The 22902-nt window shown below is 41.4% G+C and overlaps 1 protein-coding gene across 1 annotated transcript in view; it reads left to right on the top strand.

Moving 5' to 3' along the window:
• Positions 1–22902, top strand: part of kdrl.S (kinase insert domain receptor like S homeolog) — a 184386-nt gene that overhangs the window by 62711 nt on the left and 98773 nt on the right. Inside the window, exons 2-4 of the mRNA XM_041574719.1 lie at positions 4123–4222; positions 7793–8013; positions 11185–11309. Of these exons, the coding sequence (XP_041430653.1) occupies positions 4123–4222; positions 7793–8013; positions 11185–11309 (446 nt within the window). The remainder of the gene's footprint in view (positions 1–4122; positions 4223–7792; positions 8014–11184; positions 11310–22902) is intronic.

Raw genomic sequence — 22902 nt, 5'->3', positions numbered from 1 at the left:
GTGTGGGTGACAAGCCTCTATTGTATGCACTAGAATAGCGACCTTGCCTGCTTCCTGCTCTTATAGTACCTTGGGCCTTGGAAAACAATCTGAGCCCAGCTGGGGGACCACACAGCTCCCCTTTCCCACCCACACAGTGACACGGGCCAGGAGGGAATGGCAGCTCAAAAATGTTAAGACTGACCTACATTTAAAGTGCTTAATTGTATATCCAGAATACATATTTACAGTGGAATAAAAACAGTTTGTTATCTTTTTCTCAGAACCTAGACTAACGTTTTTTGGTAGTGCTGTGAGATGATACGGACTGACATGACAATGAAAGAGTCATTACATGCCATTAAGGCCATTCTAAGCTGTCCTAAAGTTGACTGGGCAGTGAAAGCTACTATTTACTAGCAGCCAGGCCTTGGAAATGCTAGGAAACATGGAAAAACATATTTCCTGAAACACTCACAGGTGTGGTCTTTAGACTTTTTGGGTTCAAGACCCACCTTGTGTTCCTAAATATCTTTACCATACTTAAGAAATGATTAAGAAATTCAAGCTATGGGTCTGTGTTTAAAACAAAATTAATAATAACATTGATTGGTGAAAGGAGAGCACTGGACTAGGGATGTAGCGAACGTCGGAAAAAAAGTTCGCGAACATATTCGCGAACTTGCGCAAAAACGCGAGCGGTTCGCGAACGGTTCGCGAACCCCATAGACTTCAATGGGAAGGCGAACTTTAACATCTAGAAAAGACATTTCTGGCCAGAAAAATGATTTTAAAGTTGTTTAAAGGGTGCAACGACCTGGACAGTGGCATGCCAGAGGGGGATCAAGGGCAAAAATGTATCTGAAAAATCTGCCTGTGTGTGCTTGGAAGAGATAGTGTAGGGGGAGAGCTGTTAGTGATTTCAGGGACAGATGATAGTAAGTTTGCTGGCTAGTAATCTGCTTGATACTGCTCTGTATTGGAGGGACAGAAGTCTGCAGGGATTTGAGGGACATTTTAGCTTAGGTAGCTTTGCTGGCTAGTAATCTACTGTTCTCTTTAAACAACTGCCATACGTTGACCTTGTAGGCATTGTTTGCCCAGTTTTTTTGGACGCAGCCACTGAAGCACAGTTGCCAGAAAAAATATGCCATATAAATGCTGAAAATAGTCATTTTTCGCCATTACGTAAAATATATTATGGCTGCTTGAAAAAAGTGACTCCGGTGTTTTTTCTGGAGACGGTAATATTATGGATATTTAGACAGAATGGGAACAAGGTCACACAGCTCGATGGCGGGTTGAAGAAAACAGTGTGCAAATAATGCCTACAAGGCCAACGTATACACTACTACAGCGGTGGATACGGATTACGTAAAATATATGAATGCTGCTTGAAAAAAGTGACTCCGGTGTTTTTTCTGGAGACGGTAATATTATGGATATTTAGACAGAATGGGAACAAGGTCACACAGCTCGATGGCGGGTTGAAGAAAACAGTGTGCAAATAATGCCTACAAGGCCAACGTATACACTACTACAGCGGTGGATACGGATTACGTAAAATATATTATGGCTACTTGAAAAAAGTGACTCCGGTGTTTTTTCTGGAGACGGTAATATTATGGATATTTAGACAGAATGGGAACAAGGTCACACAGCTCGATGGCGGGTTGAAGAAAACAGTGTGCAAATAATGCCTACAGGGCAAATAATGCCTAAAAGGTCAACTTATACACTACTACAGCGGTAGTAAAATAAAAAAAGTAAAATAAAAAAAAAATGAATATTAAAAAAAAAAATTAAAGTTGGTGCTGCTGAACTACTAGGAGCAGCAGATTAGCACACCAGTCCCACTCCCCAACACTGCTAGACTAATAGCACTGGGCTCTTATAGTAGTAGTAGTAGTAGTAGTAGTAAAACAACAAAAAAATAAATAAAAGCAGTCCTTACAAGGACTACTGTTATTGCAGCAGTCAGCAGATGAGATCAGAAGCAGGACAGCTGCCCACTGCAGCTACATACAGAGCACTGCAGTAGAAGGTAGATTACTAGCCAGCAAAGCTACCTAAGCTTAAATGTCCCTCAAACCCCTGCAGACTTCTGTCCCTCCAATAACAGAGCAGTATCAAAACGATTACTAGCCAGCAAACTTTCAACTGTCCCTGAAATCACTAACAGGCAGCAGCTCTCTCCCTACACTATCTCTTCAGCACACACAGGCAGAGTGAAAAAACGCTGCAGGGCTTCGGTTTTTATAGGGAAGGGGAGTGGTCCAGGGGAGAGCTTCCTGATTGGCTGCCATGTACCTGCTGGTCTGGGGTGAGAGGGCAAAAAAAAGCGCCAACAATGGCGAACCCAAAATGGCGAACGTCGCGCGACGTTCGCGAACTTCCGGCGAGCGCGAACACCCGATGTTCGCGCGAACAAGTTCGCCGGCGAACAGTTCGCGACATCTCTACACTGGACCAAGTAGGAATTGAGGTTTCAAAGCTAAACTGGAGAGTGTGGGTATCTTCAGTAGGAGAACAGTGGATAGTTCCTAGTTATTTTAACTCCATAACAACTGTACATGGTATAGCAAATGTATGTAGATGGGCAGCTGTCTGAAGAGTGTTTGGGCGTATAAGTTTCTGGCACACAAAATTCTGTGCAACATAAAACGGAATAGATAAGGAACTTCAGCTGCAAAAACATGTATAAGAATTTGATAAATGTCTTTCTGCTGAGAGAACAATGGAACATTCCCAAACAGGAAATGCCTGCTTTTTATTATTGTATGTAAGTATAAATGTTATAAATGTTCAACACCTTCTTTCACGTTCAACATTCATTTTTAATGAGGATCAAGCACAAGTCCTTCAACTCACGGATGCAGTGGCAATGCTCTGCTAGTTTTAGTAAAAAGGCTGAAATACAGTGGCCGACCTTGAGTTGTATTGAAAGCAGTGACACCCAGAAAAGAGATACTATTCAGAAGCCTTTAGATTTAAAGTAGGCCACTAAGTAAAGATTTTGTTTTTTTTTATTCTATAACAGACCATGACAAACAGAATATGTAGCAGTTTAGGGAAGGTATAAAAACCTGAACAGCCTCGGAAAAGCTTAATGGATCACTAGCCTCGACTAAATAATGTATCTGATAATTCGAACCCAAAAACTGTAAACACCCTCAACTCTACATTATTCGACATTTGGAGACTTACTTATTAAAAGTTTGATTTTAGAGGGTTTAGAAACCACGACTAAACTGCAAACTATAAATACATTGAATTTATTAAAATATCCAATATATAAAAAGTGTTAATGAAAAAGATCTTAAAACCTCTAAAAATGTGAGTTTTAAATAGAATAAATTGGCCATTTAAAAGAAAGATTTTGCTAATAAGGAATTTGTACAGACACAAAAGGTTATATTATAATCCCAGATGGGAAAAATGTAAAAAAAAACCCCAAAATTATGATATATTTCAGTAGCCAAGAAAAATGTACAAAGGAACACCAAGCCAGCAATAGGTTCTCAAGCTGTTTTGAAACTGCTGTCAAAAATGATTCACCTGTATGTTGTATAAAAGATTGCAAAACCACAACATTTGGCAGAATTGAATTGGAGTAAATGAGAAGGCAAAATGAAATTACAATTAAAGTTAAAAATATGCTACAATGTTGCCAGTTTCCCCCAGAAATCACACGCAGGCAGTTTATTTGACAGGGGGAGGGCTGGAGATGTTTTCAATGGCATTGCTTGATATGGAGTTTATATATATATATATATATATATATATATATATATATATATATATATATATATATATATATATATATATATATATATATATATATAAAAGTATATATACACAATAAATCCTGTAAATGATATCCTTATTAATGGCTCTTAGTGATGTCATCAGTTAGTGATGTAATTTTTGTCTCATGACTCACTAAAACGTGTGTATTATAATATAAAGTACCCCTTGTTGGAAAATATGAGGATATTGGAAAGAAACCTCTGAGTTTCATGTATAAAAGCATACATACAAATATGTATTCATATTCTCACATATACTGTATAATAATTAAATGAAAGTTCTGCAAAAACATAAAGTCAAAATCTCTATCTAAATCAACTCTCTTCTTCTTAGGTGACTATCAGGGGCGCAGTCGTTTACCTAAACCTGTAATCAGCCCACGGAAAGACCATGTTCAGATTAACAAAGGAGAATCTTTCACATTTACCTGCAGGTAAGCTTGCAACCTGAAAATTATCAAACATGTCTATCTTGTTCACGTTGCACTTATAGATTTTCTCATGATTTATCAGGAGCAGAATTAAACCTAACATTTGCAGTGAAAGTTATCCCACTGATATCCCCATCCTTCTTCTCTTCCCCACCCGAGTGTGTTCACCCTATTGCTCAGAGCAGGTCTGAAATGTGACTCTCTACCTCCACATTGTTTGCCAAGGTGGATGGTGGGTAGGAGACCAGGAATGTATGACATGGGCTTGCACTAACCTGCATGATGCTTGACAGAGCAATGCTGCCCCAAATAAACAAGATCTATAACCACAGAAGAAAAAAGAAAAAGCATCTCTACATCACATCATAGTTTCACATGCTGATCCTCTTCTTTGGTTTATAATAAGCATTTGCCCATCACGCACCCAGGCATTTCTGGCTGGCTTCCCTTGGAACTATATATATATATATATATATATATATATATATATATATATATATATATATATATATATACATATATATATTCCAGAATGACCTGGTTTATCTATCCTGTATATAGGAATTTTTTTCTGAAATTAAAAGAATCGAAATGGAATCATTTTGATTCTTTTAATTTCAGAAAAAAATGTTAGTTTAGAGGAGATTGCCTTATTTGGGAACAGGAAACAAACAATCTATCTGTATTAGGGACAAGAAAGGATAGCATAGCAACACTAACTTACATAGTCATAGTGTAAATCATTCAGGAATTGGAAGTTTCCTCAAGATGAGGCTGTCCTCCACCGCATTACTCTCAGGAAGGTGGCTTCTTATGGCACCATTGCCTCTTTCTGACTAGTTTAGTCAACTCTCCCCAGAATGCTAAAATACAATGGAGATCTGTTTTATTGTTGACATGCAACAGCAATACTCAATTTATTTCCAAAAATGACATGAGATTTAATTAAGACAAGCAAAACCCAATATCATTTAATTTATATCATATGATATGTTTATACATACCAACATTTGCTGGCAGCAGTGCTTGTCTAAGGCAAAATTTATGTTTGGTAAAGCCAATTTTGCCAGAACAGTTTTTCACAATACAAAACTGCCAATACATTGGGTATATTCTACATGCATTTCACCTTTCTTGCCTGCAGGATGGATAAACCTGTTTCATTGCAGAGCAAAAACATGACAGCTTGCTACTTCCATTCATAATATAGCAGTAATCTGACAGTACCCTGTCATTCACAAGGGTTTATCCAGTTATACTAGGATATATCTTAAAGGTGAAGGGAAGGTGAAATCACTAGGGGGTGCCAAATGTTATGCACCCCCCAGTCACTGAAAACTGCTCCAGCCTGTGGTACATCTGAAGGAGAAGTGCACAATCTTCTTGTGATTCTTCTTCTCTACTGGGCTGGCGAATGCACAGTAGAGTAAAAAGCTGGGATTTTCACTCTACTTTCCAAGTGTCAGCCTGGAGCCATTAAAACGAAGAAGCAGAAAAAAATGATTGCTCCGTGGGTACGTTTCCTGTGTGGGTTCAATATTGGGTAGCATCCGGATTATTTGGGTAGAATTTTATAGGTAGGCTGGTAATTCCACTACATACAGATGAAGCCATTTGGATTTGTGAGTTAAATGTGTCATGACTCAGGGTTAATTGAAGAAACTGTGTTATCTAAAGTCATCTTAACTAATTTATTGCATTTAACCTTTTCATAAGCATACCAAAGCACCATTGTTCACAATGGTGAATGCTTTAATTGGATGGGATGTTGTGAAGCAGTTTTCTGTGTTAAATGAGATAAATGGGATATCTGTGTTTAGTTATTCTGTGTCAAACAGACAAACCAAAGCAGCTGCATCTGTACCTTTGTAGAATTCTATCCACATACTCAGACAAATTACAAGAAATAGAATTAATGCACGACATTATTGGTCTTCCGGGTGGATTAATTGTATCCTTGTCTATTTTTGCCAGGCAGTAGAAAACAGGAACATTTGTTTTTTTTTATATAGGTATTCACTAACCTTTTGATCTAAAATCCCTTCCTCTGTTGATCTGTTTATTAGTTTGTTTATTTTATTATTAAAAATTGTAGTGGGGTCCCCCGTTAGTTGTCTATAAGTTTTTTGGTCCCCAATTAACTCTGAATTTCTCTGTGTCCATAATAACTATGCCGCCCCCCTTATCCACCGGTTTGATAGTTATGTTTTCATAATTCATAACTACATAGGGCATCCTTTTCTTCCCTTCTAAGACTTTGTCTAATGGGTTTACTTGCCCACTTATTTTGTAGTTCATTTAGATCCCTCTTAATTAGTTCTTCATATAATTGAAGATATGGCCCCGTTTCTTCCCTGGGGATGTATCCCGATTTGTTTTTTAGGCCTGTGTGGTAATAGCGTGGTTGGTTTATTGTTAATCCCTCTATTTCTCTATTTCTAAACTCACAATTGGAGAACACTTTTTTCAGTTTAAGTTTTCCAATGAATTTTTCTGCATAAATGACAAAGAGGTCAACGCCGCCTATTTGTTGGTGCAAATATTAAGCCCTGATCAACTGATAACATGAGAGATAAAATAGAATAATATGGAATTCAATTTAACATGACTAGTAATCCAAATAAATTTTATCTGGATAGATAATCCATTGTGGGCAAGAGGTACACAAAAAAAAACACAAAAAAGAGGGATTATGCATATATGATTGTATTGTTTTATGAAAGAGATCGCTCGTTTGTCGTAGCAACCCGTGAAACTGGAACTTAACAAACCCAGAAGTTGGTAGGCATACAAGCGGTGAACTAATGGAACTCAAGCATTTACTGGTGGGTGGTTGACATGGCAACCGGATGTGATCGTCCTTTTAAGGGGAGTATGGAGAACAGACCACATGGCTCTGAGGAAGCCAATGGGATTGGAAAAACGCGTCAGGCAGAAGTGGCGTCACGATAAGATACAGGGAATCAGTATATTATTTGTCATTGAAATTAGGCAAGAAATATAGCTGTCTACTTAATGTCTAAGGGTGATGGCAAGGTGGTTAAGCATTTTCAGGAGTTTAGTTGCACATGGTTGTCCAGATTTACTCACATTAATGTAAACACAGGTGGGAAAACATTCGCACCACATAATAATAAGACAATTCAGGCTAATACGCAAAGCATAAATGTTGCATATTTTTCCCTCCAGAGAAGGAAAAGGAGTATTATTTGTTTTAGTGCCAGTTTGCTATGCCCAGCCAACTATTTTGAGTGTGTTGGATAATCTGTTGGATTACTGCACTTTCTGCTTACCTCCTGGACCCCGGTCGCGTCTCAAAAGGTATACACACGCGCACATGCAGGAGGGGCCGATAGGACTTTGCAGCTGGGGGGCCCCTGAGGCTGTGGCCCGGTGGGCCCTGGGCCCCCCAGTCCGATGCTGTTTATGTCCACATTTCCATGCTGGATAAAAGGCATCCCACTTGAACCAACCCAATATTTCCTGGCACACAGATTTAAGATTAAACTAAAATTTAAAATTGTTTTGTCCTATATAATGCAATATAGTTATAATATTATTATTTATTTTTAGGGGATCTGGCAAGCTGAAATGGGATTTGGCAGAAATGTCCCATTTATCTAACAGCAGGTTCAGCATATTGCCACAGTGTCGCAGGCCTGATGAGGAGCATCGTTCATGCAGTCAATTAACAATCTCAAATGCCCACCCTAACGACACAGGTTCCATAAATTGTCATTATAGGGGAAGTAGCAACCAAAAGCGCATAGCCAAGATCTACTTATATGTCAAAGGTAAGCACCACCTATTTAGTACAGCTGAATATAACATAAGCTAGAAAAGTCAGTATAATTGCTTTATTGGAAGGAGTATGGTTAGCACTTTTTTTAACATGATTAAGATATTTGAATTATATTAGCAGAGCTGCATACAGTGGGGTAAATGTGATAGGCAGACTTTGTATATAGGGAGAGTGAGGGTAGCTGTAGGCCATAATAAATCACATTAACACTTATGGGCTCATTTATTAACAATTGAACTGCAATTTTTTTCATGAATCACAAAAAAATTGTGGGTTTCCTATATTTCTAAAGGTTTTAAAAATTTGAGGTTTATTAAGTGAAAAAAACACAAAAACCAAACCTCACCAGGTAAATGTTATCGAGGTGCTGTAGATGTCAGTGGGAGGTGCGTTGGTCTTATTGGACCATTTTTAAACAGTCAGAATTTTAGAGATTTTTGGAATTTGTTTGGTACGAATTGTCCAAAATATAAAATTTTTAGATTTTCAGATTGTTCAGGGCTTTTTTTGTTTCTATGATTTTGAATCAGAACTTCAATTCAATGATAGTCGTGGTTTCAAAAACCTTTAAAACCACTAAAATTTGACCTTTAAAATACATGCCTCTACATATCTGTGTTGTCCAACCAGTAGCACTTTAAGCCAAAGCCAAAGTCCTAGTTTTCAATTTTAAAATTGCATAAAACTCAAACAGCAATTTGCCATCTTCCATTTGCATTGAATTAAGTGTTTTAGTTCAGTTTGGCCTAACACCCAGTAAGTAGTTGAGCCCTACTAGGGTTCTAGGATTCAGATGAATCTCACAACGATTCCAAAAGTGCCCTTCTAACTTGCTTTAGTGAATGGTGCAATTTACCCTGCTCAACACATGGGCCTTCATCAATCCACATGATTGGCCAGATTCTACACTATCCTACTGGAAATGATGAGGTGTGCACTACGTGGGCAGCTTTGTTATCTAAAGCACTCCTGTGTGATGGAATACAAAAGGCGTAAGATCTGTTAGCGGATAATCTTCAGCAGTTGACCTCTAACCCCAGGACAAAGGCTGGTTATGCCATGAAGCATTGCCTCTATGCAACGGGAAGAAGGTACTGAAATTCGTCTTTTAGTGTCTTTGCCTTTTATGAAGCAGCTTGAACAAAAAAAACATAACATATTCCTCTGAGTGAGAATTAAAAAAGAACAATATAAGGGGATGTTAATTTTAAGTATTGTAATATGAAGTCACAAAAGTGGATCCTTTTGTTGAGAGAGAAAAATGCCCTTTGTTATCAATACAGACCAGTTCTAACAATTCCTAGCAGCTCTTCAAAAACACATAACACATTTTTATCTAAAAATAAGGGTTTTAGCATTAATAAACTGTTCTTTTAGGGTTCTATCTTTAATAAACTGCACTTTTTTCCAATAGAAAAAAAAAAACAATAGCAGAGTATCTTTTTGAGAACAAATCTCTCTGACTGGCAGAATTAACCCAATGTCAATTCTGGCTTATTATTACTGGTGAGTAAATCGGACCCATTTCGCTCTGCTCAAAATTTACGAAACAGCAAAAAAATCTTCAAATGCCCAAGTCTATGGGCGTCCCCGTATCCTAATGTAGACATGTTCCAAGTGTTGAAATACATTTTCCACTACCCCTCCAGCAGTCTGTTCACTCCACAAGAAAAATAATAAAAGTGCTGCTGTGTTAATATGGAATAAACAACTTGCCTTACGTTTAAGTCCTCTCCATAGCTTGATCTTCTGGCATATGTCCAGATATTGAGCAGATCTGTGAGAATTCCATGTGTAGCCCCGTCATCTAATCTAATTATGCAAACACTGGCCATTTATAAGTATTAGGTTGTGCCAGTAATAGCAGCCGTGCAGTATAATGGGTTAGTTTTACTCCATCCCCAAGATCAACCGATCAACTGTACACTGATCATTACTCTGATGGAAATGGAATTAACAATTTTGGTTTGGAATATAAAACACAATGAAAATATAATTATAGTCAGTGCCTGAAAAGATGACCGTTACTCCCCAATCAGTGGCATTGCGGAAGCTGAATGTGAGAGTCTTGCTGTATTTCTAGCTGTCAGCTATGAAGTGTTTTTCTGATATGTGAGAATGTCCCTTGGTACCAACAGTGTGTGTGTCTCTGGGTAGGACCAGCAGGGCTGTTTCTAAGGAATAAAGCTTTCAGCGGAAATTTTACAAACGTTTGGATAAACATATACGTCCATTGAATTCAACCTTTGTAAAAACACCCTTCAAAAACAAACACAAAGAATGTCAACAATCATTAATGAGCCACCGATTCTAACTAGTCCCATCTGGAAAATACATTCTGGAAGGTTTGTAAAATAGTTCATCATTAATAATGATGCACCATTAAAATGGGCAGATAATGATTCATTATCTGCCCATTTTAATGGTGCATTTATCTGAATGAATGATCGGTTCCCCACAAATAGGGCTGGATAACATGGAGTGGTTCCAGATTCACCTTAAATAGAGAAAATGTACCCTGCAAATAATAATTTAAAAGAAAAGAAATGTCAGTCAAACAATCAGTAATTCCACTGCTGGTCCTAACTACATGTACATGGAGCCGTGCCAATGAGGTGGGTTGAGCAACTCATCTTAGGCGACAGTGTGGAAGGTGTTATCAGGGTGGCAAAAGAGCCACTCCTGGTAACTTTAACCCAAGTGGAATTTCTGTTTTTTAAATGGAAATTCGTCTCTCTCCTGGACCCCTTCTGGTGCCTAAAGGGGTGAAGGGGGCAGAATCTCAGGAGCTGCCTCAGGGTGGCACAATGTTCAGAATCTCCCATGCTTGTGCCCTTAAATAGTGTAGCAGTAGGCAGTTTAAACTAAGACTCTGGTTCTCACAAAGCCTTGTACATTCTGTGACTAAGACACCACTGAAGAAGGAGAATCACAGAATAAGTGAGGTGTCCTGACAAAGGTCATATAATGGATTTAGGGTTGCCACCTTTCTATCTTCATCTTTCTTACTTATTAATATTATTGAACCCTGCTAGGCTTACAGTACATCTGAGAATGGGTGATCAAACCAATCCTACAATCTATCAAAGCAAAGTTATTTTTTAAGTAGAAAGCCATCTCAAATAAAAGCAGCTGATCTGAAATTGTATTCTGCTCCCCATAGATGATACCCAGCCTTTCCTTGAAGCGCACATAGAAAGTCCAGAAGTGATCACATATGCAAACAAAAAAGAGCTAATAATACCATGCCGTGTCACCTCTCCAAACTATACTGTCAGCCTAAGAGAGGTAAGTCGTGCAATGTGTGCTATCTATCTATCTACTATCTATTTGATTTTGTAAAAAGAAATGTCTTACTAGAAGCCTGCAGTTTCACTAAAGAGTATTTCTGGATTTACAATAGCCTCAATTGGGCACTATAAACCGTTGTTTAATATAAGTTCAATTAATAAAGCTGGAACTGGAGATTTTTGTCTACATTTTTAATGACAAAATATCTATTATTTTATACTTCTTGCTTTAAAGGGTAAAACTGAATGTATTTTAATTTTCAGAGTAGTGGGAGGAGAGGGTATTTACATCAAATTACACCTCCTAGATAAACTCCATGTATAATGAACTATTCCTTCTCTTCTAAGCCTTTAAGACAGGGGCACACGTGCAGATTTGGGGAGCTTTAGGGGGCACACAGGCAGATTCAGGGAGAATTAGTCGCCTGGCGACTAATCGCCTCTTCTGCGGGGTGACAATCTCCCCAAATTGTCTTCCCCCTGCCTTCTGCCTGCTATAATGAGAAAACACCAGTGCAATGGCATTCGCGGTGCTTCGATTTCCAAAGTTGCCTCACAAGGAAACTTTGGGCGACTTTGAAAATCGAAGCACAGCGAGTGCATTGGCACAGACGACTTAAGGTGGCCATAGACTCAAAGATCTTTCCCCGATATGCCACTAAACTGCATGGCTATATCGGGGGTAATTCGAACGTTCAGCCTTATGGCCGAACGATCGAATTACGATGCGCCAAGCGGCTCCGACGGGTCGGTCGGGTAAAAATCCAACCTTCCCGATCGATATCGTGGCCAGATATCGATTGGGAAGACCCTTCGGAAGCCCCCATACACGGGCAGATAAGCTGTCAAATCGGTGCAAACGACCGATATCGGCAGCTTTATCTTCCCGTGTATGGCCACCATTAATCGCCCAGATTCTACCCATGTGCCCCTGCCCTTAGTCAATTACAAATTTAGTCATTCAACTGTGACTTGGAAATGTGGTAGTCAGTGTTTTTCAGCAAAAATCACCTGCCCTGTGAGTGCAACTTCTGGTTCAGACTATTGCTGTTGAAATGAATGAGGGTGTTCCTGACAACTTGCTGAACTGGAAGTCATTCTTTTGACAGAAAGCCCTGTATTGGCCTGTTTGCTTGTACCCTAATACTCACGAGTTTTCACTCAACATTGTTTTGATTTCAACTGCAAACCATAAATCCTCTTAGTAGCAGCCTTTTGAGACAGTGTTTTAGTTTGGAATCGTTGAATTGCATTTTTGGCATGTTTTTCTGACACTTCTATGTAAATACTGTTAGAATTGGCAGCTTTGCACAAGTGGAATTTTCTGCCAGATCATTAGGGATGTCGCGGACTGTTTGCCGGCGAACTTGTTCGCGCAAACATCGACTGTTCGCGCTCGCCGAATGTTCGCGAACGTCGCGCGACGTTCGCCATTTTGGGTTCGCCTTACCTGGCGCTTTTTTTTTTACCTCTCACCCCAGACCAGCAGATACATGGCAGCCAATCAGGAAGCTCTCCCTCCTGGACCACCCCCACACCCCCTGGACCACTCCCCTTCCATATATAAACTGAAGCCCTGCAGCGTTTTTTCATTCTGCCTGTGTGTGCTTGGAAGAGCTAGTGTAGGGAGAGAGCTGTTAGTGATTTCACTGATTTGAGGGACAGTTGATAGTAAGTTTGCTGGCTAGTAATCTACTTGATACTGCTCTATATTGGAGGGACAGAAGTCTGCAGGGATTTGAGGGACATTTTAGGTTAGGTAGCTTTGCTGGCTAGTAATCTACCTTCTACTGCAGTGCTCTGTATGTAGCTGCCTGCTGTGGGCACTGATCTCTTCTGATCTCATCTGCTGACTGCTGTAATAACCCAATAGTCCTTGTAAGGACTGCTTTTATTTTCTTTTTTGTTTTTTACTTTGCTAGTTGCTACTATAAGAGCCCAGTGCTATTAGTCTAGCAGTGTTGGGGAGTGGGACTGGTGTGCTACTGTGCTGCTCCTAGTAGTTCAGCAGCACCAACCCGAGAATTTTTTTTTTTTAATATACATATAATTTTTTTTTATTTTACTTATCTTACTGTTCTTTAACGTGTACAGTGCTGTTTGCTGTTCTTCATAGTAGTGCACCAATAGTAGTGCACTTGCAGGCATTATTTGCCCAGTGTGTTCTTCAAACAACTGCCATCTAGCTGTGTGAGCTTGTTCACATTCTGTCTAAATATCAATAATAATACCGTCTCCAGAACCACCACCTGAGTGACGTTTTTCAAGCAGCAATAATATATTCCGTATCCACTGCTGTAGTAGTGTATAAGTTGACCTTGTAGGCATTGTTTGCCCAGTGTGTTCTTCAAACAACTGCCATCTACAGATGAAGCCACTTGGATTTGTGAGTTAAATGCGTCATGACTCAGAGTTAATTGAATAAACTGTGCTATCTAAAGTCATCTTAACTCATTTAATGCATTTAACCTTTTCATTAGCATACCAAAGCACCATTGTTCACAATGGTGAATGCTTTAATTAGATGGGATGTTGTGACGCAGTTTTCTGTGTTAAATGAGATAAATGGGATATCTGTGTTTAGTTATTCTGTGTCAAACAGACAAACCAAAGTGGCTGCATCTGTAGCTGTGTGAGCTTGTTCACATTCTTCAAAATTCCTTGTATCCAAAAGATAGCTGTCCCAAAGGCTTGCTTTTCCGTAAAAAATTCCTTTATTTAAATTATCATTAAAAATATTTGGTTACATTCAGTCCCCCCAGGCCCCCACGTTCACATTCTGTCTAAATATCAATAATAATACCGTCTCCAGAACCACCACCTGAGTGACGTTTTTCAAGCAGCAATAATATATTCCGTATCCACTGCTGTAGTAGTGTATACGTTGACCTTGTAGGCATTGTTTGCCCAGTGTGTTCTTCAAACAACTGCCATCTAGCTGTGTGAGCTTGTTCACATTCTGTCTAAATATCAATAATAATACCGTCTCCAGAACCACCACCTGAGTGACGTTTTTCAAGCAGCAATAATATATTCCGTATCCACTGCTGTAGTAGTGTATACGTTGACCTTGTAGGCATTGTTTGCCCAGTGTGTTCTTCAAACAACTGCCATCTAGCTGTGTGAGCTTGTTCACATTCTGTCTAAATATCAATAATAATACCGTCTCCAGAACCACCACCTTAGTGACGTTTTTCAAGCAGCAATAATATATTCTGTATCCACTGCTGTAGTAGTGTATACGTTGACCTTGTAGGCATTGTTTGCCCAGTGTGTTCTTCAAACAACTGCCATCTAGCTGTGTGAGCTTGTTCACATTCTGTCTAAATATCAATAATAATACCGTCTCCAGAACCACCACCTGAGTGACGTTTTTCAAGCAGCAATAATATATTCCGTATCCACTGCTGTAGTAGTGTATACGTTGACCTTGTAGGCATTGTTTGCCCAGTGTGTTCTTCAAACAACTGCCATCTAGCTGTGTGAGCTTGTTCACATTCTGTCTAAATATCAATAATAATACCGTCTCCAGAACCACCACCTGAGTGACGTTTTTCAAGCAGCAATAATATATTCCGTATCCACTGCTGTAGTAGTGTATACGTTGACCTTGTAGGCATTGTTTGCCCAGTGTGTTCTTCAAACAACTGCCATCTAGCTGTGTGAGCTTGTTCACATTCTGTCTAAATATCAATAATAATACCGTCTCCAGAAACACCACCTGAGTGACGTTTTTCAAGCAGCAATAATATATTCCGTATCCACTGCTGTAGTAGTGTATACGTTGACCTTGTAGGCATTGTTTGCCCAGTGTGTTCTTCATTTTCAAACAACTGCCATCTAGCTGTGTGAGCTTGTTCACATTCTGTCTAAATATCAATAATAATACCGTCTCCCGAACCACCACCTGAGTGACGTTTTTCAAGCAGCAATAATATATTCCGTATCCACTGCTGTAGTAGTGTATACGTTGACCTTGTAGGCATTGTTTGCCCAGTGTGTTCTTCATTTTCAAACAACTGCCATCTAGCTGTGTGAGCTTGTTCACATTCTGTCTAAATATCAATAATAATACCGTCTCCCGAACCACCACCTGAGTGACGTTTTTCAAGCAGCAATAATATATTCCGTATCCACTGCTGTAGTAGTGTATACGTTGACCTTGTAGGCATTGTTTGCCCAGTGTGTTCTTCAAACAACTGCCATCTAGCTGTGTGAGCTTGTTCACATTCTGTCTAAATATCAATAATAATACCGTCTCCAGAAACACCACCTGAGTGACGTTTTTCAAGCAGCAATAATATATTCCGTATCCACTGCTGTAGTAGTGTATACGTTGACCTTGTAGGCATTGTTTGCCCAGTGTGTTCTTCAAACAACTGCCATCTAGCTGTGTGAGCTTGTTCACATTCTGTCTAAATATCAATAATAATACTGTCTCCAGAAACACCACCCGAGTGACGTTTTTCAAGCAGCAATAATATATTCCGTATCCACTGTTGTAGTAGTGTATACGTTGACCTTGTAGGCATTGTTTGCCCAGTGTGTTCTTCATTTTCAAACAACTGCCATCTAGCTGTGTGAGCTTGTTCACATTCTGTCTAAATATCAATAATAATACCGTCTCCAGAACCACCACCTGAGTGACGTTTTTCAAGCAGCAATAATATATTCTGTATCCACTGCTGTAGTAGTGTATACGTTGACCTTGTAGGCATTGTTTGCCCAGTGTGTTCTTCAAACAACTGCCATCTAGCTGTGTGAGCTTGTTCACATTCTGTCTAAATATCAATAATAATACCGTCTCCAGAACCACCACCTGAGTGACGTTTTTCAAGCAGCAATAATATATTCCGTATCCACTGCTGTAGTAGTGTATACGTTGACCTTGTAGGCATTGTTTGCCCAGTGTGTTCTTCAAACAACTGCCATCTAGCTGTGTGAGCTTGTTCACATTCTGTCTAAATATCAATAATAATACCGTCTCCAGAAACACCACCTGAGTGACGTTTTTCAAGCAGCAATAATATATTCCGTATCCACTGCTGTAGTAGTGTATACGTTGACCTTGTAGGCATTGTTTGCCCAGTGTGTTCTTCATTTTCAAACAACTGCCATCTAGCTGTGTGAGCTTGTTCACATTCTGTCTAAATATCAATAATAATACCATCTCCCGAACCACCACCTGAGTGACGTTTTTCAAGCAGCAATAATATATTCCGTATCCACTGCTGTAGTAGTGTATACGTTGACCTTGTAGGCATTGTTTGCCCAGTGTGTTCTTCAAACAACTGCCATCTAACTGTGTGAGCTTGTTCACATTCTGTCTAAATATCAATAATAATACCGTCTCCCGAACCACCACCTGAGTGACGTTTTTCAAGCAGCAATAATATATTCCGTATCCACTGCTGTAGTAGTGTATACGTTGACCTTGTAGGCATTGTTTGCCCAGTGTGTTCTTCAAACAACTGCCATCTAGCTGTGTGAGCTTGTTCACATTCTGTCTATATATCAATAATAATACCGTCTCCAGAAACACCACCTGAGTGACGTTTTTCAAGCAGCAATAATATATTCCGTATCCACTGCTGTAGTAGTGTATACGTTGACCTTGTAGGCATTGTTTGCCCAGTGTGTTCTTCAAACAACTGCCATCTAGCTGTGTGAGCTTGTTCACATTCTGTCTAAATATCAATAATAATACTGTCTCCAGAAACACCACCCGAGTGACGTTTTTCAAGCAGCAATAATATATTCCGTATCCACTGTTGTAGTAGTGTATACGTTGACCTTGTAGGCATTGTTTGCCCAGTGTGTTCTTCATTTTCAAACAACTGCCATCTAGCTGTGTGAGCTTGTTCACATTCTGTCTAAATATCAATAATAATACCGTCTCCAGAACCACCACCTGAGTGACGTTTTTCAAGCAGCAATAATATATTCTGTATCCACTGCTGTAGTAGTGTATACGTTGACCTTGTAGGCATTGTTTGCCCAGTGTGTTCTTCAAACAACTGCCATCTAGCTGTGTGAGCTTGTTCACATTCTGTCTAAATATCAATAATAATACCGTCTCCAGAACCACCACCTGAGTGACGTTTTTCAAGCAGCAATAATATATTCCGTATCCACTGCTGTAGTAGTGTATACGTTGACCTTGTAGGCATTGTTTGCCCAGTGTGTTCTTCAAACAACTGCCATCTAGCTGTGTGAGCTTGTTCACATTCTGTCTAAATATCAATAATAATACCGTCTCCAGAACCACCACCTGAGTGACGTTTTTCAAGCAGCAATAATATATTCCGTATCCACTGCTGTAGTAGTGTATACGTTGACCTTGTAGGCATTGTTTGCCCAGTGTGTTCTTCAAACAACTGCCATCTAGCTGTGTGAGCTTGTTCACATTCTGTCTAAATATCAATAATAATACCGTCTCCAGAAACACCACCTGAGTGACGTTTTTCAAGCAGCAATAATATATTCCGTATCCACTGCTGTAGTAGTGTATACGTTGACCTTGTAGGCATTGTTTGCCCAGTGTGTGCTTCATTTTCAAACAACTGCCATCTAGCTGTGTGAGCTTGTTCACATTCTGTCTAAATATCAATAATAATACCGTCTCCCGAACCACCACCTGAGTGACGTTTTTCAAGCAGCAATAATATATTCCGTATCCACTGCTGTAGTAGTGTATACGTTGACCTTGTAGGCATTGTTTGCCCAGTGTGTTCTTCAAACAACTGCCATCTAGCTGTGTGAGCTTGTTCACATTCTGTCTAAATATCAATAATAATACCGTCTCCCGAACCACCACCTGAGTGACGTTTTTCAAGCAGCAATAATATATTCCGTATCCACTGCTGTAGTAGTGTATACGTTGACCTTGTAGGCATTGTTTGCCCAGTGTGTTCTTCAAACAACTGCCATCTAGCTGTGTGAGCTTGTTCACATTCTGTCTAAATATCAATAATAATACCGTCTCCAGAAACACCACCTGAGTGACGTTTTTCAAGCAGCAATAATATATTCCGTATCCACTGCTGTAGTAGTGTATACGTTGACCTTGTAGGCATTGTTTGCCCAGTGTGTTCTTCAAACAACTGCCATCTAGCTGTGTGAGCTTGTTCACATTCTGTCTAAATATCAATAATAATACTGTCTCCAGAAACACCACCCGAGTGACGTTTTTCAAGCAGCAATAATATATTCCGTATCCACTGTTGTAGTAGTGTATACGTTGACCTTGTAGGCATTGTTTGCCCAGTGTGTTCTTCATTTTCAAACAACTGCCATCTAGCTGTGTGAGCTTGTTCACATTCTGTCTAAATATCAATAATAATACCGTCTCCCGAACCACCACCTGAGTGACGTTTTTCAAGCAGCAATAATATATTCCGTATCCACTGCTGTAGTAGTGTATACGTTGACCTTGTAGGCATTGTTTGCCCAGTGTGTTCTTCATTTTCAAACAACTGCCATCTAGCTGTGTGAGCTTGTTCACATTCTGTCTAAATATCAATAATAATACCGTCTCCCGAACCACCACCTGAGTGACGTTTTTCAAGCAGCAATAATATATTCCGTATCCACTGCTGTAGTAGTGTATACGTTGACCTTGTAGGCATTGTTTGCCCAGTGTGTTCTTCAAACAACTGCCATCTAGCTGTGTGAGCTTGTTCACATTCTGTCTAAATATCAATAATAATACCGTCTCCAGAAACACCACCTGAGTGACATTTTTCAAGCAGCAATAATATATTCCGTATCCACTGCTGTAGTAGTGTATACGTTGACCTTGTAGGCATTGTTTGCCCAGTGTGTTCTTCAAACAACTGCCATCTAACTGTGTGAGCTTGTTCACATTCTGTCTAAATATCAATAATAATACCGTCTCCCGAACCACCACCTGAGTGACGTTTTTCAAGCAGCAATAATATATTCCGTATCCACTGCTGTAGTAGTGTATACGTTGACCTTGCAGGCATTGTTTCAATTTGTTTGCCCAGTGTGTTCTTCATTTTGAAACAACTGCCACCTAGCTGTGTGAGCTTGTTCACATACTGTCTAAATATCAATAATAATACCGTCTCCAGAAACACCACCTGAGTTGTTGTTGTTGTTTTAAAAATAATGCCAGGCAAAGGCAGGCCGCCACGCAGAGGCACTAGGGGCCGTGCTGCTATGCTATCCTGTGGCCCTAGGAAATTGCCCAGTTTTAAAAAGGCAATGACCCTGAACTCCCAAAATGCTGAAGAGGTAGTTGACTGGCTTACACAGCACACCCCATCCTCTACCGTTTCTAACTTTACCACAACATCCTCATCCTCCACTGCTATGGCCACCCCACGTAACACTTCCTCCACCACCGGCGCCCCTTCTTCACTGGAGTCAGAGGAGTTATTTTCACATGAGTTTCTTGAACTGAGTGATGCGCAACCATTATTGGCAGAAGAAGATGAAGGAGATGAGGACGTTACACCAGATTTAATTCTGGCAGAGAACACAACAGAGATGGACATAATGAGTGATGAGGAGGTCCCCGCTGCTGCTTCCTTCTGTGAGCTGTCAGAAGAAATTGATGCATCTGAGGAGAATGATGATGAGGAGATTGATGTTTTGTGGGTGCCCAGTAGAAGAGAGCAAGAGGAGGATAGTTCAGATGGAGAGACGGAGAGTCAGAGAGGCAGGAGGAGAATAAGACTTAGAAGAATCAGGGAGGACAGCTCGCAGGGAACAGTAGGGCAACAACATGTATCGGCACCTGTGGTCAGCCGGCCAACGCACCCGCCATTGCCGCCAACGCCGCCAACTTCTACTGTTACCGCCAGATTGCCAGCTTCAAAAAGGTCAGCAGTGTGGGATTTTTTTAATGTGTGTGCCTCTGACAAAAGTGTTGTAATTTGCAATGAGTGCAGTCAGAAACTGAGTCTTGGGAAGCCCAACAGCCACATAGGTACAACTTCTATGCGAAGGCACATGAACGGCAAGCACAAAGCACTTTGGGAGCAACACCTCAAAGGCAACAGGCAAACTAAAAGCCACCCTCCTTCTGGTCCAGCATCTTACTGCTCTACCTCTGCTGTCCTTGACCCGTCTGAACCACCCTCCACTCCGCCTTCCACCTTGACCACCAGTTCCCATTCCCAGTCATCTGCCCCCCAGCCAAGTTTCTGTGAGGGCCATGTTTGAGCGTAAGAAGCCAATGTCTGTGAGTCACCCCCTTGCCCGGCGTCTGACAGCTGGCTTGTCTGCACTCTTAGCCCGCCAGCTTTTACCATACCAGCTGGTGGACTCTGAGGCCTTCCGCAAATTTGTAGCAATTGGGACACCGCAGTGGAAGGTACCCAGCCGCAATTTTTTTTCAAAAAAGGGAATACCACACCTGTACCACCATGTGCAGAGCCAAGTCACTGCATCTCTGTCACTTAGTGTTGGGCCAAAGGTCCATATGACTACTGACGCATGGTCCTCCAAGCATGGTCAGGGCAGGTATGTCACCTACACTGCCCACTGGGTGAACTTGGTAATGGCTGGGAAGCAGGGAATGTGTGGCTCAACAACGACAGTGGAGTTGGTGTCACCGCCACGGATTGCACGCGGTTCTGCCACCACCTCTACTCCTCCTTCGCTCTCTACCTCGTCTTCTTCCTCTTCTTCCTCCTCTGCTGCTGGGTCCTCCTCCTCCACACCTGTGCACCCCCAGCTCCCCTAGGCTATTCGACGTGCCAGGTACGCCGTTGTCATGCTGTCTTGGGGATGACGTGCCTGGAAAGCAGAAACCATACCGGATCTGTACTCCTGTCACCTCTGCAGTCACAGGCCGATCGGTGGCTGACCCCACACCAACTGAAGATCGGAAAAGTGGTGTATGACAACGGAAGCAATCTGTTGGCAGCACTGAGACTGGGCAATTTAACACATGTGCCCTGCATGGCACATGTTCTGAATTTAATAGTCCAACGTTTTGTCTCGAAGTACCCAGGATTCCAGGACGTTCTCAGGCAGTCCAGGAAGGTGTCGGCCCATTTCAGACGTTCCTACACAGCCATGGCACGCCTTGCTGACATTCAGCAGCGGTACAACATGCCAGTCAGGCGTTTGATTTGCGACAGCCAGACTCACTGGAATTCAACGCTCCTCATGTTGGAACGTCTGCTGCAACAACAAAGAGCCGTCAACGAATACCTGTTTGAACTGGGTGGTAGGACTGGATCTGCAGAGCTGGGGATTTTTTTCCCCCGTTACTGGGTGCTTATGCGCGATGCCTGCAGGCTCATGCGCCCTTTTGAAGAGGTTACAAATATGGTCAGTCGCACCGAAGGCACCATCAGCGACCTAATACCCTTTGCTTTCTTCCTGGAGCGTGCCGTGCGACGAGTGACAGATGAGGCTGTAGACCAGCGTGACGAGAAGCAGGAAGCGCGCGATTTCTGGTCGGAATCACCAGAACGAACCCAGGCACCTGCTGCAACGCAGGGAGAGGTGTCAGAAGTGGAGTCAGAGGAGGAAGGTGGCTTTGTGGAGGAGGAGGACCAACAGGAGCAGGCTTCCCAGGGGGCTGGTGGTGACCTTTTGGGGACCCCTGGTCTTGTACGTGGCTGGGGGGAGGAGACCGTGGATGATGCAGTCCTTGATAACGAGGAAGCGGAGATGGATACCTCTGCATCCAACCTTGTGAGAATGGGGTCTTTCATGCTGTCATGCCTGTTGAAGGACCCCCGTATCAAGAGGCTTAAGGAGAAGGACCTGTACTGGGTCGCAACGCTACTAGACCCTCGGTACAAGCATAAAGTGGCAGAAATGTTACCAACGTACCACAAGTCCGAAAGGATGCTGCATTTACAAACCAGCCTGCAAAACATGTTGTACAATGCTTTTAAGGGTGATGTCACTTCAGGAACTCATCAACATTCCAGGGGCAGAGGTGCCAGTAATCCTGCCACGAGCGCACCTGCAAGGACAAAGCACTTTGGCCACTCTGTAACGTCAGACATGCAAATGTTTTTCAGTCCAAGGCAGCGCCAGAACCCTTCTGGATCCACCCTCAAAGAACGTCTCGACCGGCAGGTAGCGGACTACCTGGCATTAACTCCAGATATCGACACTCTGAGGAGCGATGAACCCCTGGACTGCTGGGTGCGCAGGCTTGATCTGTGGCCAGAGCTGTCACAATTTGCCATGAACCTCTTGTCTTGCCCCGCCTCAAGTGTCCTCTCAGAAAGGACCTTCAGTGCAGCAGGAGGGATTGTAACTGAGAAGAGAACTCGCCTAGGTCACAAAAGTGTGGATTACCTGACCTTTATTAAAATGAATGAGGGGTGGATCTCGGAGGGTTACTGCACGCCGGAAGACTTGTTCTGAGTTTCTGACTCCCCATGCAGCTGTCCTTCTCTGCACGCCTCATGACTCCACACACAGCTGTCCCTTAGCGTCCTCCTCCCTCCGCCACCGTTACAAACTAGGGTGCAAACCCTACTGGTTTCATTTGAATCCAGGTAAATCCTGAGTTTTTCTGGCCTCTGTGCTTCAGTGGCTGCAACCAAAAAAATGAATATTTTCAGCATTTATATGGCATATTTTTTCTGGCC

Source organism: Xenopus laevis, chromosome 8S, assembly GCF_017654675.1.
Source record: "Xenopus laevis strain J_2021 chromosome 8S, Xenopus_laevis_v10.1, whole genome shotgun sequence".
Taxonomy (NCBI): Eukaryota; Metazoa; Chordata; class Amphibia; order Anura; family Pipidae; genus Xenopus; species Xenopus laevis.
Note: the sequence above shows the minus strand (reverse complement) of the source record. Positions and strands in the feature narration are given on the sequence as shown.